The 16469-nt window shown below is 57.8% G+C and overlaps 1 protein-coding gene and 1 long non-coding RNA gene across 2 annotated transcripts; one reads left to right on the top strand and one right to left on the bottom strand.

The window, feature by feature from the left end:
• Positions 1–598: 598 nt before the first annotated feature.
• On the bottom strand, positions 599–3072 carry LOC122209011. Its single transcript, XR_006197400.1, has 3 exons — positions 2948–3072; positions 1476–1672; positions 599–1300 (listed from the first exon to the last, which is right to left on the bottom strand). It is a non-coding gene; the product is annotated as an uncharacterized LOC122209011 (long non-coding RNA).
• A 941-nt stretch (positions 3073–4013) lies between these two features.
• On the top strand, positions 4014–9594 carry LOC122207765 (collagen alpha-1(I) chain-like). Its single transcript, XM_042917937.1, has 6 exons — positions 4014–4052; positions 5033–5153; positions 5366–5517; positions 6594–7331; positions 9178–9296; positions 9465–9594. The coding sequence occupies exons 1-6, from the start codon at positions 4014–4016 to the stop codon at positions 9592–9594; spliced, it is 1299 nt and encodes a 432-aa protein (XP_042773871.1).
• The last annotated feature ends 6875 nt before the right edge of the window (positions 9595–16469 follow it).

The following is a 16469-nucleotide window of genomic DNA, read 5'->3' as shown; positions in this document are numbered from 1 at the left end:
TGACTCCTGCCCGCGGTGTCTTCAGCACGAGCCGCTGCTCAGAGGATAGGGGGTGGGAAGTGGCAAAGACCGCCTGGCCCCAGGGCTCGCCCCCAAGTCCCCGGTGCTTCGCAAGGGTGAGGCAGGAGGGTTTCCTCGGGGAATTCGGTGCCGGGGCCTCAGGGACTCCCTGTCCTGCGTGTGCGCACTGCCCGTGCCCCCTGAAGCCGGCGCCTGTCATCTCGCGTAGACTGCTCCTGTCTGGGAGGGGATCGGGGCACCTGATGTTCCAGGGTCTGGGCTCAGCCTCAAGCACGAAGCCATCCCAGCCCCTTCTTCCCCGGTGTCTCTTTTTAAAGGATTATTATTATTATTATTATTATTAATGTTTATTTATTTTTGAGAGAGAGAGAGAGAGAGAGAGAGACAGAGCACAACTGGGGGAGGGGCAGAGAGAGAGAGACACACAGAATCCAAAGCAGGCTCCAGGCTCTGAGCCATCAGCACAGAGCCCGACGCGGGGCTCGAACCCACAGACCGCGAGATCATGACCCGAGCCGAAGTCAGATGCTCAACTGACTGAGCCACCCAGACACCCCTAAAGGATTATTTTTTTTAGTTGCGGTAAAATTCGCACAAGCTAAGTCTGACCACTTTAAAGTGTACGATTCGGTGGCATTTAGTAAATTCAGTCGTGTACAACCACCACCTCTGTCTGGTTCCAGAACATTCTCCTCCCCGAGAAACATGCCCCGTAGCCATCAGCAGTCATGCCCGTGCCCTACCCCAGCCTGGGCAACACCGTCTAGTTCCTGTCTCCGTGGACCCGCCTGTCCTCGACACTTCATAGAATCCGATAGTATGCGGCCTCCGGTGACTGGCTTGTGTCACTGACCATGTTTTCGAGGTGGATCCCTGCGAATGCCAGCACTTTGTTCCTCTTCGTGGCTGCATACTGTTCCACGGTGCGGGTCTGCTGTCTTTTGGTCCATTTGTCCATGGACGGACACTGTCGTTTCCACTCTTCGCCGTTGTGAACAGTGCTGGTTTGATCACCAACTTTCACTGCTTTGGGGTACACACCGGGGAGTGGAATCGCTGGGTCACCCGACTTTCCTTTGACCCGATGGAAGGTTTCAACCCCCTCTCAGTGCCGGCTCACCTGAGCTGTTTCCTCAAGGCTCCCCCAGCCCCTGACTTGCTGGGGAGGGCCTCATTCCCAGGCTAGTGGCCCGCGGTCAGTGGGGTGCAGGGCGTCCTTGCTGAAGCACAGACCGGTGCCTCAGAGGCGATCCCCAGAGGCGACTCGGGATCACAGACCCTGTGTGAAATGACGCTGAATTGTGTAGCGAGAAGCTTCCGCCCCCATCAGGTGTGGACCCCCGTGATTTTCCTTCTCTGTGTCCATAGACCTGGTTCCTATCCTTTGACAGTCAGAGAACCTGCTGGACCCCTGATGTGGTATTTCGTTACATTGAATTTGTTTTTACGCTTACCTTGGATTTGTGGCTGGTTTTCCCATTAGGTGAGTCTATTTAAAGAGAAATAGTGAGTACGAGAACAGTGATGGGGAGACCATGAGATGAAAGGTTTGAGACACCCGGGCATCAGTCATACGGGACCAGGAGGTGGAGATGTGGGTGTTGCCTCAGCCTCCCTCTTCCTTTCCCTGTCTTCCTTCCTTTCCTTCTTTCTATAAAATTAAACACAATGAAGCAAGGCACTTGGTGAGTTCAGACAAACACATACACTTGGTAAACCAACACCCCATGAAGATAGAAAACGTTACTAGAAAGTGTTCTGGAGCACAGATTCCTGGTCAGACCTGCGGGATTCCGGTTTGCCAAGGCTTGGGCAGAATCCTGGGGTCCGGAGTTTAAGGGGCTCCTGGAAGGAGCCATGGGGGAGCCAGCTGGGAGGTGCCGGGTTGGGGTCAGGGTCTGAAAGCCCAACCTGGAACTCGTTCCCGGGTCCCGTCCCTCCCTCCTCGCCCGCCATGCTGTCTTCTGCCCCGGCCCCCTCGAGTGTGCATCCTTGGCCAGGTGGGCAGTGTGATGTCACTTGAGCAGGTGCACATCGTGACTTAGGGAGCTGGGCCCTGCCTGAGGCGCCACAGAGGGTGCACAAGGGACAGCTGGGGGCTGGCTGGACCCACTGACGCTTTATTTTCAAACAATTTGCATCCACATTTAAAAATGAGGAAATAGCAGATTTAAAAAAAACAAAAACAAAAACCAAATTTCTGACTTCTCTTTAAAAAAAAAAAATTCAAAAATGTAGCAGTTTGAGGCTATAGTCTGCAGGCGCCTGAAGAGGCTGGAGCCTCCCGGCAGCTGCCCCGTCTCTCTAAGCCGCCCAGGCGCCGAACCACTGCCTCCACCTGCCCGTTCAAGTCCCTTCTCTTCTGGTCTGGCCCCTGGAGGCATGTGCGATTTCAACTCCTGCCCATATAAAAACCATCCCCAAGAAGACAGCAATCCGTACAAGGCCACCGGGTTGATGAAACCCGGGGTTGTGTAACACGCGGCCCGGGTCCAAGCATCCCCCGCGGCCCCGGGCCCTCCTGGAGCCAGCAGCACAGAGACTGTGGGAGTAAAAGGTCCGGAGAGAAAGGGCAGGGGCAGGGGGATGCACCGGCTGCTTTCGGACGGTTTGCCCGGTGGGTCTGGGATCACAAGTGAACAGCCCAGGTGCCAAGGGCAGACGTGAGAAGCGGGAGGAACGGACGACAGCTCCTTTTGCCTCCAAGCCGGTTTCTCACGGGGGGCTGTGGACATCTGGGGCCAGGTCATGCTTCGTGGATGTCTGTGTTGGGGGCCCGACCTGTGCTTTGAAGGATGTTGGACAGCACCGCTGACCTGGACCCTCTAGAAGCCAGTAGCCACCGCCCCCTCCCCCCCACCCCGCAAACTGTGATGAACAGAATGTCTCCAGACACGGCCAAACATCCCCCAGCTTGAGAACCAACCCCAGAGGCCACTCGGGGGCCCGGCCGTTGACCAGAGCTGGCCCGGGGGGCGGGGTGGGCTCTTTGCCGTCCCGGCCGGGGGGCAGAGTGTCCCCGTTTGCACGTTCCCGCTCTGACACAGTGACCCCAAGGCTGCGTCCTATCAACAGGCAGGTGGCGGCATCTCACTCCCAGATCCCCTGCCCTCCCCGCCCCCCATTGGTGACTCACAGCCCCAGGTGAGGGCGGGGCAGCGTCAGAGCAACTGCTGGGAGCATCTGGCCAACCGCGACCCAACTGCCACCTCCACTTACGCAAGTGCCAGCCTGCGCGGAGGAGGCTGAGCGCCTTCTGTTGGGAAAGAAACCCCCGGGGCACGTTCGTTTCCTCGCCTCAGTGAACCCGGGAGCCAGGTGGATGCACCGACAGTCTTCACTCCACCCCTCATGCAAAACGCCGGCTGATGCAAGAGGTTCCAGGATTGCTCTGCTCCCCGCAACTGGGAAACGCCGCTTGAGGGGGAAGCAGGCCTGCAAACCGCAGGTGACTTGTTAAAAAAAAAAAAAACCACCGCCAGCTTGTGGCAGAAGGGACCTAGTGGGGCTCGAGAGGGACCCACAAAAATGGGACAAACGCTGCGGGCACAGAAGGCAGAAAGGAAAGTGAGTGCCCGTGTCTCCCCACACCCACTGCGAGAGCCATGTGGGGGGTGGGGGTGGGGCCTGCGAGGAGGGACAATGGCCCCTAGAGGGACAGGAACGCATCCCCAGTCTTCACAGGCCTGAGCAATGGGAGTTTTCTGGCCAGGGCTGCGGGGAGGCTCTGAGGCCTGGAACGCAGTTGGGGGAGGTGTGGGCGCATGGTGGCCGCCGACCAGGGGGCCCGGCGGCCTTGACACTGTGTTTGCCCAGCACCCTCCTCTCCGTGCTCAGCTTCACGTTGCGTAGGGGCTCGCCACCCCCAGGAGGAGGAGACGGTGACAGCGGTCAGGAAGCTGTGCCCTTTCTCGCAGGGTTTCACGTCACCACACGACGACATTCAGGGCTGGTAATTCTCGGGGGTGGGGCGCAGGGCCTTTGCATCACTGATGCACGATGTTGAGCAGATCCGCCTGCCAGGTGCCCTGGTACCCCCTCCCCATACTGACAAGCAAAGATGTCATCGAATGTCACCAAGTGTCCCCTGGGAGGCACAGTTGACCCCAGTTGAGTGCCAGCCCCAGGGCCCCCATGCTGAGCGAATCCCCAGGAATTGTCCTCCCCTCCTCCTGTCCCTCCAGCCCCCAGCTCTGCCTTAGGCCCACCACGCCCACGCCTCCCTGTCCCTCGGCCTCCTTGCAGGCCTCCCTGCCTCCACTTCTGTCCCACCTCTGCCGGGCTGGGCTCCAGGGAAGGCCTCTCACCTCAAGGTCCACTGGAACCGGGAACCCCCCCACCCCCCGCCCACTGTCCAGTGTGAACACAGAATCTCAAAACCAGAGGTTCATCTGGGTCCCCTCAGAGGGCTGCTGGGAGACCCCCAGGGTGGGAGAGAGGCCCCTGCTCAGGCATCCAGAACAGGGTCTCCCTCCCGAAACTCAAGAGACTCGTTCATCCACCGTGCGGGGCTCCACGAGTGGCTCCGTTGTTTGTGCCGAGGGAGCCACAGTCGGTGGGGACAAAAGTGGAGAGGCAGACATGTTGGTGGGGGTGCCTAGGGACCGGAGCAGGGGTTCTGCGGCAGCGGGGAGACTTGGCCTGCCCTGAGGACGGTGTGGGGTTGTAGAGCCCAGGGCTCTTCTGGGTCAGTAGATGCAAATCTCCAAGAGGAACTTGGGGTGAGAGAGGTTCCCGCTAAACAGGCCCGACCAGACTCTTGCTGAAGGCGGCCTCGTGCCCTGGGGGACTGGGGGTGGGGGAACCCGATTGGCACCGAGGTGAGGTGACCGGATAGTGGGGCTTCTGGCCTGACTCAGCCGGGTTCCTGCTGAAACTGGCTCTTGGGGACGTGCCCCAGGCTGAGGCCTCCTCGAAAAGGCACTCAGAGGAGCCCCGCTGGGCCGTGGTCAAGGAATCTTTGTCACAGCACGTGGGCACCACGTGGTCGTCTCTTGCCCTTGTTACACAGGAGGAAGCGGGGACGCAGAAAGCCCCGTCGCTGGCCCAGGGCCCCCCGCGCGTGGCCCGGCGGGCACTGGAGGCCAGCACAGCCACGCCGGGCCCCCCGGGTTACCCCGGGCTGGAGTCTGGTGAGGGGGGCGAAGGGGCGAGCTTCTCCTTCCTGCTGCACAGATGGCCCCTGCCCCCGTCGGACCCCAAAGCATGGGATACAGTGGACAACTGTCTTTGGGGGGGGTGGGTTCCTGAGGTTCCTTCTGTCGGGGTTTTTCTGAGGCCGAGGGAGGACCGAGCCCTCACCGGTTGTGGAAGCCAGTTTGTTTCCCCTCTAATTCCACACCAGCGGGGTCCCAGTGGGACAGGCGGCCCCCGTGGAGCGGTGCCGAGGAACTGGGCACCCAGACGGGGGGCCCTGGGGCCGCAGGAGTAGGAGAGGGGACGCCCAGGTCAGGGGCCACGGAGATCCCCGCGGCCGTGGGCGGGGCCGCCTGCCGAGTGCCCCTCGGCCCGCGGGAAGGGGGCAGGGGCACGTCCCTCCCTGGCCTCACTGTCCTTCCAGCACAGGCCTCCAGACTCCCACAGTAGTCCTCCCATTGGCCAAATCCGGGCAGCGGCCAGGGGGCGACAGGGCGGGCAGCTGCGGAGGGGATCCTGGAGGGGCCGCGGGCGGCGGCCGCACAGATCCTCTCAGGCCTGGGCAGAGCAGGCTGGATTCCAGTGTCAGGTGGCTCCAGGCGGGCTGGGGTCACCGGGGAAGAGGCGGGAGACGCACATCCGCCTGGAGCAGAGGCGGCCAAGGATTAGAGGGGCGGGTGTGGGCGCTTGGTTCCGGATCGGGGCCCCTGTGATCATCCCCAGCAGCAGACTTCAAAAGAGCTCTTGTCGGGCCGCGCAGGGCTGGACAAGCCCAGGAGGTGGGGTCAAGTCCCGATCAGAGGGCTGCAGAGCCGTGCTGGCACCTCCGCGGGCACCCTGCTCTGTGCTCTCCCGGCACCTGGAGCTGCTTCTGTCCAAATCCCTACTTGGCTGAGCTCCCCAGCCCCCAAGTAGGCTGGCACAAGGAAGGGGCCCCAGTGTGACTGACTGAGCGATGGACAGCCATATATAGACGTGGTGAGGAACAGCGATGGAGCACCCATCCGAAATGGACGCTTTCGACCTCCTTCTGTTGGTAGTAAGGCCTCCATGCGGGGCTGTCGTGTACACTCGCACGGTCTGTACACTGCACAAAGGCACACGGCGCTGGCCCATGCTCTGTGTGCATCCTGTGTACCCTCATCCGGGCGTCCTCCAGCTGGGAGACGGGGCATCTGCTTCTTTGCACAGAAAGCCATCCACTGTGCCCACCCAGAGGAAGTGCTGCTGAACAGTGTATCCCCCGAAAGGGGAAGAGTTTTTCGTTCCCACCAAGCCACCTGCTCTAGCAACCGCCATGTAACAAATCAGCCCCAAAGTTCATGGCTTAAGACAATTCGTCATGACGGCTCCTGGCTCTGGGCACTCAGGCTCGACCGGATGGTCCTTGCTTGGGGTCTCACACACAGCTGCGATCAGAGGACGGCTGGGTCTAGAGTCCTCGCACTGCCTCTTGGTCCACACGTCTGCCCCCTGCGCAGGATGCTGGAACTGCGAGGGCTGCTCAGGCGTCTCTCTCCACGCAGCTTGCCCACGGGACCGGCGCGAGGAACCCCACAGCCCGCCGGTCTCGCCGTGGCGGGACCGGTTACGTGGGGATTCTGGGCTCCAAGGACAACCCTTCCGAGAGACGGGAAGTGGAAGCCGCCGGCCAGAGCCGGCACCGTGTTGGGGTCGCAGACCCGACCCCCTGCTGCGAGGACCGAGGAAGGCTTTGTGGGTCCCTCGCGGACCCCGCACCGCACCACGTGACCAGGTGGCGGGACCCAGCGCTCGGAGCTGGAGGGACCCCGCGATGGATAAAACCCCAGCCCTGCTTTCCGAGAGCCCCCCGGCCTTGTCGGGCAGAAGAGTGTGTGGGGGCCGACCAGGGGATCACACCCGGAGTGCGTCATCCTGTGTGGGGCCTGGCGGTCTGTGGTGGGAACCCCGTGGAGAATGAAGCGTCTGTCCTCCCTCTGGGGAAGCTGGGCTCCCCGCGCCTGTGTGGTCGGCCGGGGTGGACTGAACCTCCCGCCTTCCCATGTGTCAAGGGCACGGCCGCGAGCTGCCTCCCGTGTGCGAGGCAGAGACGAGGTTCTGCGGCAGAGGAGGCTGGAGCCTCGGGGCGCCGCGGAGGTCAGCGTGTGACAGCGGCCGGTGCCGAGCAGAGCGGAGGATCAACACTGCCCGCGGTAGGGACGCGGGGCCCCCAGGTCCGGGGGGTGGGCCTCCATCACCGGGAAGGTCCCCCTCCTGTCGACGTGTTGCTGCCCACGACCCCAAACAGGCGACTGTGCTGTTTGCTGGAATGTTCTCAGACTGAGAGGAGACAGCCACGAGAATGTAGACTTCCGTCCTCTTAGACGTTTGGGTGCCGTGGAGGGGACCCCAGGCCACCGGGGGTGTCGGGGTGGGGGGGCCCCGCCTCCTCATCCACCGACGCAACTGGGGACTTTCCCAGGGGGCCACGCAGACCCGGGAGCGGAAGATACACACACACCCTGACAGTCGCTAAGCTTGACCTCCCGGGTCACACCTGGGGAAACCTCCGGACGTCTCCCTGCTTCCTGCTCGTTTCTAGGCCAGGCCGACCCGACCCGGGGCAGGCAGCCAGGGCATGCTGCCCCGTTTTCCTGTCGCAAGGCCCTGGCCTCGGGGTCTGCCCAGGCGGGGAGCGGGCCTGTGACAGGTCCTTTCTCAAAGCTCTCATTTGAAAGGCAAAGAGTCCCATGAGTCTTCCCTCCTGTTGGGCCGGAAGCAACTTGAGGCGATTAGTCTGGCAAACAGTAGAGAAACCTGAAGCTGACAGTGAGGTACTGCCGTCCGGCCTCTCCCCTGCAGCCGGGGAGGGGTGAAGCCCAAGCAGCCGGCCTTCTGCAGGACACGGGCTACGGGGTGAGCCTCCTCCCTCTGAGGGTCACCGGTGCACATGCGCAAGGCTGCGTTTCGAAGGAAGAGCGAGGTTCTAGATAAGACGTCACTAGGGAGCTGGGTGTGGCCTCCCTTTCAAGCTTGGTTCCGTGTTTTGGGAGCACCCTGGGGTTGTTACATGTTCCCACCAACCTGGGTTTAAAGCAACAGGAATGATGGGGCACCTGCGTGGCTCAGTCGGTCGAGCGTCCGACTTCGGCTCAGGTCATGATCTCTCAAGTTTGTGGCTTCGAGCCCGGCATCGGGCTCTGTGCTGACAGCTCGGAGCCTGGAGCCTGCTTCGGATTCTGGGTCTCCCTCCCTCTCTGCCCCTCCCTCGCTTGTGCTCTGTCTCCCTCTATCTCTCAAAAATGAATAAATGTTGAAAAAAAATTTTTAAAAATAAAATAAAGCAACAGAAATGAGGCACCAGAGGCTGGGCAGGGTGTGGGCAGGATCCTTCTGACCCTGAGCCTGATCCTTCAGGCTCCTCTGGAGACATGGCAGCCAGAGGATGTGTGCGGATGCGGGAAGAGATCGGTCTTAGAGAATGAGCTCATGTTGTTGAGGAGGCCGGCAGGTGCCAAGAGCCGCAGGGGGGCTGACAGCTGGGGACCCGGGAACAACCCATGTGTCAGTTTCAGTTCAAAGGCCACCAAGCAGGAAGAAACCTCTCTTACTCTGGGGAGGGCCAACCTTCTGTTCCCTTCAGGCCTTCAACTGATTGGATGAGGCCCGCCCTCCTTACAGAAAAGCAAGTGCTTTTTTTAAAAATTTTTTCTTTTAATATTTATTTATTTTGGACAGAGAGAGAGAGAGACAGAGCATGAGCAGGGGAGGGGCAGAGAGAGAGGGAGACCCAGAATCCGAAGCAGGCTCCAGGCTCTGAGCTGTCAGCACAGAGCCTGACGCAGGGCTTGAAACCACAGACCGTGAGATCATGACCTGAGCCGAAGTTGGACGCTCAACCGACTGAGCCACCCAGGCGCGCTGAAAACCGAGTGCTTTACTCTATCGATTTAAACGTTAATCTCGTCCAAAACTGTCTTCCCAGAAACACTCAGAATAATGTTTGACCAAACACCAGTTGGCACAGGAACTTCCTCGCCCACGTCTTGCTTCTTCTAGGTCCTGGCGGCTCCAAGAATCCCTGGGCTCGTGGTCACAGCCCTCCAGTCTCTGCCTCTATTCTCACATGACCTGTGTCCCCATGCCCCAAATCTCACTCTCCTATCTCTTTCAAGGAGGCTCGGCCTTGGATTCTGTAATCTAATCACATCTGCAAAGACCTATTTCCAAATAAGGTCGCGTTCACAGGGCACAGGGGTGAGGACTCTTTTTAGGGGATGCTTTTCAACTCACTGCTTCACACTGGATAAAGGTGGCCCTACCCCCAACCACTGGTGCCTTTGAAGATGCAGGGAGGCCCCTCTGAAGACCAGTGGAGGCTGGCAGGAAGCCGCCACAGGCCAAGGAACAGCAGGGATCACTGGCCGCCACAAGCTTGAGAAAGGGTCCTCCCTAGAGCCTTCAGAAGGAGCCTAGCCCCAGAAACCCCTGGATTTTGGACTTTTGGCTTCCAGAACTGTGAGACAGTTCTGTGTTTCAAACCCCCACTTGGTGGCCATTTGTAATGGTGGCCCCAGGACCCTCGCACACCCTGTCGGTTCTTATTTCTAATATATTTCTAATACATTGCAACCGTGCACCCACCTTACCATTTGTTTCTGCCATCTCCACCCGCATCCTTGGCTGTGGCCCTCCCTCCATGTCCAGAGCCAGCAGCAGGGGGCCTTCCCAGCTCCCTCTGACTCTGACTCCCGCCCCCTGTCGTAAGGATCCCGTGACGACACAGCCCAGCGTGATAGCCCAGGATGGTCTCTCACTTCAAGACTCCCACTTAGCCCCATCTGCGAAGTCCACTTTGCCCCCAGACAAGGTCACATAGCCACAGATTCCTTCTGGGAATCGGGACACGGTTACACTGTTGACCCCGTCACCATCCTTCCCTCAGCCCATGGGGGGCCACAGTGCTCTCTCTCTAGAAGGTAGCTTCCCCCCTTCATGTTACCACCCTGCTCACCACCTGCCAGCAGCTCCCATGGTGCTTAGGACAAAATCCAAACCCCTCCCTGTGCTGGCAGCCCCAGAGGAGGGGGCCCTGCCTCTTCACCCACCCTCGTCTACACCAGAGCAGCCCCTAACACCCAGATCTCTGTCATCAGGCCCTCTCCCGAACGAACCCCCGTCCTCCCTGTTTCATTCATTCACACGCCTGTCTTATTCCAAACCATCTGAGATTCCTGTCTGCCTCCTCCAGAAACCGGGTTCCCCGGCCAAGGGTCCCGTGAGCCTAGACAAGGCCCAGCACATGGCAGGCACTCGACAAATACTTGTAAAACGAACGAGGCATTCCGGCAGCCGCTAAGGAGTTAAAGCCAGCCCTGTCATCTGTGTCTTGGCACGGATTGCTGTCCAGTTCCCGGCCAGTTATTCAGACACACAAAGCGCTCTGGGCCGCGGCTGGAGGAAACAGAGGGCACAGTGTGCTGTGGGGACGCCCGGGGCTCCGGGCTCTGGGGTGCTCATGGCGCTCCTTGAACAGATGAACTTCCCTCCAACTGTAACAAAATGACAATGAATCAAGGAGCTGTGCTCGTCCGCTGGGCCTCCTCCGCTCCCGATCTGGAAATCTGGCTTATTTGACCCGCGACTTCCAAATCCGAGTTTGGCCTTGGCCGTGGGCTGCACGGGATACCATTCGTGGGCAGGGTGCCTCTGCTTGGCTGAGCTTTGCAAGCGTGAGATAAATGATAGCCTGTTTCTTGGCAGCAAGGGATGGTCCGTCCCTTCTGGGCGGGAGAGCCTCGGGGAGCCAGGAAGGTGGTGATGTTCAGAGACAAACAGCAGCCAAGCCCAGGAGGCAAGAAGCACAGCCGGGCCTCAGCACGTCCGCCCTCCCGGCCCCGCACGGCAGGGTCGACCTCCGCTCGGTTCCGGTGTGCTTGTTAATTACAGGATCTGCAGTTATCTCGGGAGACTTAGAGCGTTGCCCGATTTTGCCCAGGGCTGGAAAGATGTGTCCGCTAGCCAAGCAGACAGAAGGCCGGTGAAGCAAGAGTCTTCTCTGGGCTCCTAAAAATGGCACACCTAATGTGAGCTAACCCCTGTTAGTGCCAGAGGGAGGAGCCCTCTGGAGACCCCGGAGACCCCAGAGAACAGAGCGAAGAGGTCTGAAGCAAACACCCGGGGAGGGGGTAATGGAGGGTGTGAGGAGGCCACGGGGTCGCATGGAGCCTCTGCGGCTGGGGCCGTGGGCTGGCGGCTGCTGTAGGGAGCTCACCATCAGAAGCCTCCCCGCCCACAGCACCATTCGCACAAGCCGTGTCAGGTCACACTTCGTCCAGTGAATTTCTGCATCCTTGTTAAGCGTGTGTTTGTATCAGGCAACGTGGAGTCATAGCAACCGCTGACTGTCTCGGGGGTGGAGGGACCTCGCGCGGCCGCTTGAGCCTCGTGTCCACGGGGCAGCACCCCCTTTGCTCCATACCCGGGCCTTTGGCCCTGGATGTCCGGGGCGTATCCCGTCCCCCTCTTCTGGGTTGGTTTGTTGAAACCTGCAGGATCCTGTGTGTTAATTCCCAAGGAATGAAGCACTTAGAGGGACCCAAGAATTGCCGGGCTCTTACTCCAACGGATTAATGGCTTCCCCAACACGATTAAACAAGTCTGGAGAGCTGCTTTCCACCAACCTGACTTCCCTTCTGGTCTTTGGTTCATGCTGTCATTTTTCAAGAGTTTGCCAAAGATTTCAGGCAGCATGTGAGAGTCTTGGTTCGGAAGTCAGGGAAACTGCCAAGTGCAGACTCGCGGGCCATTCCGACAACACCTCCCCTCAGCAAAGAACACCAGCAGCTCTGAGTTGCTCTGTGCCCCAAAGAGTCATTAGTCTTTTGTTTTGTTTTCAAATGAAAATGATACACAATAGCTAGTCCCCCATTTAAATTTTAGAATCAGCTGGTCAGTCTGTGAGTGCGCACACACAGAAAGCCCTCTGCGATTTTGTTGGGGTGCTGTTGAATCTTTAGGTTGTTTGTGGGAAGATGGAAACCTTTCTCGCATTGAGTCTTTCCTCGTTACTCAGACCGATCCCTCCATATGCAGAACTACGTAGTTTTCTCCTCAGTGGTGCTTCATAGTCTCTAGTGCAGAGGCCTTGCACATCTCTGGCTCAGTCTTTTCCTAGGCATTTGGTGTTTTTTGATGCTCTTATAAATGGTAACTTTAAAGATTTTTTAAATTTGTATTTATTTGTTGCTAGTATATACATATAAAACAACAACCAGTTTTGTATATTGATCTTGTATCCAGCAACCTAGCTAATTTTACCTCTTGCTTTGAATAGGTTATTTGTAAATGCCTTTGGATTTTTTACACTATGTTGTGTGTGAGTAATGACAGTTTATCTTTTTCTCAAACCTTATGTCTTTTCTTTCTTTCTTCTTTCTTTCTTTCTTTCTTTCTTTCTTTCTTTCTTTCTTTCTTTCTTTCTTCTTACCTCCTTCCCTCATCACAAAGTCTATGAAGGATTTTGGAGAGATGGCCGTGGCAGAATAGTTTTTGGATATTACAAAGGCTCCACGTAAAAGCAGATAGTACAACTAAAAACAAAAACAAAACTTTCAGGGACTCTCGTGAATGTACAGTGGAGTTTTCCAGAGGCCACAGGACATGCTCAGCCCAACAGATTAAATGCACAAGCACATCTAAGAATGCCATCAGTTGTCTATGAAGCCAGACGGTAAGACATTTGCAAAAACATAGAACAGAGCTCGGCTTCTCACTACATGTGGTTACTTTTTATTAAAAAGAAATATAGTTGCTTTTCATTAAAAATAGGTGGTTTATGGTAACAGGTAATAACATTATTCTTGCTATTTAAAATGAATTAATAATGGGGTGCCTGGGTGGCTCAGTTGGATAAGTGTCTGACTTCGGCTCAGGTCATGAGCTCACAGTTTGTGGAATTGAGCCCCGCGTCGGGCTCTGTGCTGACAGCTCAGAGTCCGGAGCCTGCTTCAGATTCTGTGTCTCCCTCTTTCATGGCCCCTCCCCTGCTTGCGCTCTGTCTCAAAAATAAATATTAAACAAATGTTTTTTGAAATGTCATGAAGCTGAGCCCCTAAACCCATAATCTCACTAGTGTGCTTGTAAGAGGAAATTTGTATCCACAGAGACACTGGGCTGTACATAGACGAAGGAAGGACCAGGTGAGGCCACCAGGGGAAGGCCAGCCAAGGACAGACCTGTCAGGAAACCAAGGCTACCCACACCTTGACCGCAGCCTTCCAGCCTCCAGCACTGGGAGAGAATGAGCATCTGTGCGCTGAGGCCCCATGCTGCGGTACTTGGCCGTGGCCGTCCAACAGACTCATACGGGGCGGGGGGTGGGCGCATCCTCCAAGCCCACAATGGCTGCATAGGCCCTGCCTGCATGTGGGGGCTGCGGGACCCCAGTGTGTCCCATAAACCAAGTCACCTGCCCAGTGGGTGCCGCTAGCAGGGGCCCCGTGGTGGACAGAGAGAGGAGCAGGGGCAGGGACATTTGGCCCAAGGGGACAGGAACCAGAGCCCACAGTGGGAAGAGTATCCGCCAAGCTACGGAGGCTTGCTTTTCTTTTTTTTGTTTTAAAGTAACTTCATTTGGGGGAGCAGTTTTAGGTTCACAGCAGAATGGAGCGGCAGGTGCAGAGAATCCCCACGCGGCCGTGCCCCCTCACACCCGCGGCCTCCCCACACGCAGTCCTGCACCACCGCGGTGCCCCTGCTGCTGTCAGGAGCCTGCACGGACACGACACCGGTGCCCGGGGCACCCCATGTGCTACCAAGTTTATTCTCTCTCCGGGCTGAGTGCTGCCTGCTAGGAAGGTGTTTGTTCTGGCCTCACTGTCCAGCGTAGATGGAGGTGTGATGGACGTGGAGGTGGCCACAGGGAGAGCCGGAGGGGACGGCGGGCGCAGGGTCCAGGTACAGAATCTCCCTGGGCTGATGGGACCCAGCGGCCTAAGCGAGTCTGGTCAGTCTGGTCAGCCTCCCTGCAGACCCGGGTTCTGGCTGCCGGCTACATCCCCCAGCCAGAGCTCAGTTTCTTTGTGCTGAGTTCCCTGATTTGCAAAATAAAGCGGGGGTATTCTGCAAGCCCAGCGTGCGAGGTGGGGGGGGGAGGGGAACCAATGGCGCTCGGTCTAGAATGAACTGTGTCTCCGCAGGACCAGGGAGAGCTGGGAGCCGGCCTAGCCTGGCCCGGGACAGGGACCAGAGGCCAGCTCCCTTCACCCCAGCGCCCGGCAGGGCTACGAGAGCTCACACCGGCAGCGAGTACCCTGCACCGGGGGTTCCTCCAGGACCTCACCCTGGTCACCCTCCCCAAGCTCTGCTCTCAAATCCGCGGGCTCTGCGGTCCGGTCGGTGACCCCGGGACCCTGCAGGGATTCCCGTGCTTCTCTGAGCTAGTGTTGCTCAGCAGAAAGGAGGGGACTGGGGTCAGGAGGGTGTCGTTTCTCCAGTTCTGGCCGCAGGGCTGGGTGACGCTGGGTGAGGGGACTCAGAGCTGCCCCCACAGCGGCATGTCCACGCATGGCCCCGCCGGGCATCCGCTTTTCCTGTGGACACTGGTTCAGAGCAGTGGTGCCCCTCAGGTCCCAGCATAGCTCAGAGCCCACAACGCTCTGGCCCCGTGTCACCATCATGACAAAACATGATGAGCCAGCCCTTCTGGCTCCTGTGTGCCCAGGGGCCCCCGAGCAGGAGAAACAAACACTCACTGTCCCCCTTGGTGCACTTCTGGGAGACATTTTGATTTCTGCACCTTACCCGGGGTTTGTTTTGAGCTTTTTGAGCTGAACCCGATGATTTGGGGGCAGTTGGACAAAGGCATCGGGGTGACTGGGAGACAGGCCTTAAAGAGGGTCTGGCCTCAGAAAGAGCCCATGCTGCCAGCCTCTGCCTGCAAGTGAGTCTCAAATGTCCTGTGTCAGCACTTTGTGGGATTTGGGGAAGAATCTGGGAGGCGGGGAGCAGAGCACAGGGGCTCTGTAGGTAGATGCTTTGAAACGCTATTCCGGGCATCCTGGGGGTCCGAAAAGGCCACAGTCACGGGGGTGAGGGGGCTCTGTCTAAATAACGAAACTCCCAAAGAGGCTTTAATCCCTACTTCCACCCCAGATTCTAGACGATTCTCATCCTAGAGGACTCTGCGTCTCTATTTCTCAGCAATGTGCAGCACTGCGGTCTGGTTTTTACTAAGTGGTGAATGACTGATACTTAGAATCTCCAGAGCAAGGCAACTGGACTGCTAAGGAGGTAGGTGGTTCCCTAAAAGGATGCACAAAGGTTATGCGGGGAGGGGGGAGGGAGAATGTCAAATGGATGCCCCCAGACATCTTCACCTGTAGCCCAAAGGCACCTAGGAGAGTCTGGGGATTACCACTCATGGGTGTTTTCTCCCCAGAGCAGATGCCCTATGCTGGGTGGGACGGCTCAGGGTCTGGACTCTGAGAAGTGAGCTGTATCAAAATGCAGCGTCGTATCCCGCATGGGCTCCTGAATGAGACCAGACAAAGCACATTTGTGGAAAAGCCAGCAAAATCCACATGAAGCCTGGAGTTTAGCTAATAGTCACGCCCCACTGTGGGTTTCTCTGTCTTGACCAACTCGTCATCAGCATGGAAGATGAACACACCAGAGCTCTCGGAACTGTCTTTGCAACTTTTCTGCAAATCTAAAATTATTTCAAAAGGAAAGCGAATATGTCTGATTAAAAACACAAAGCAAAAAAAAAAAAAAAAAAAAAAAAAAGTCAAGTGACCACAGGTGAAAGTGCTAGGGGCCTGGGGCCGGTGGAGTGGCAGGCAGGTGGGCAGAGGGCGGAAGGTGCCGGAAAGCCCACCACAAGGCCGCTGGAGGCTCTCTGCAGGAATCTTGGCCGTCAGGGCGGCGCTCCAACACACCGCGGCGCTTTGATGGCGGAGATGTTGGAGGTCAGGACCATGGGACCAACGGCCTTTGCCCTGAGCCCTTGGTCATCACTCTCCTCAGCTGTCAGGATGCTTTCTGCACACGGTTTGTTTTCAGGACAGTTGAGCAAACAGTAGTTTATGGGTTTCCATAGACACCGGGCCATGGTGACACCAGAGAGTGCAAACATCCTGGGACCTGGTTGGAGTCCTTTCCCCCAGACTCCATCTGGGTCCCCCAGGGCTGCGGCCCCAGCCCGGCTAACGTGCGTGCCTGAGGCTCTATTGCCTCCCTCAGTTAATCCCGTGAAACTATTGCTAAGCCTGCACCGAAGCCCCTTTTAAAACACAAAGGAAAACAAAAATGCAGCGTCTAACACATTATTCATCTGGGAGGACAGAGTG

Source organism: Panthera leo, chromosome E2, assembly GCF_018350215.1.
Source record: "Panthera leo isolate Ple1 chromosome E2, P.leo_Ple1_pat1.1, whole genome shotgun sequence".
Taxonomy (NCBI): domain Eukaryota; kingdom Metazoa; phylum Chordata; class Mammalia; order Carnivora; family Felidae; genus Panthera; species Panthera leo.
This window is presented reverse-complemented; position numbering and strand designations above follow the sequence as displayed.

Excerpts from the sequence above, each read along its gene's own strand:
- LOC122207765 (XM_042917937.1), top strand. The coding sequence starts at position 4,014 with ATGCACGATGTTGAGCAGATCCGCCTGCCAGGTGCCCTG. Across the intron at positions 4,053-5,032 it reads TCCGCCTGCCAGGTGCCCTG|GAGGAAGCGGGGACGCAGAA; the intron begins GTACCCCCTCCC and ends CTTGTTACACAG. Across the intron at positions 7,332-9,177 it reads GAGGATCAACACTGCCCGCG|GTCCTGGCGGCTCCAAGAAT; the intron begins GTAGGGACGCGG and ends TGCTTCTTCTAG.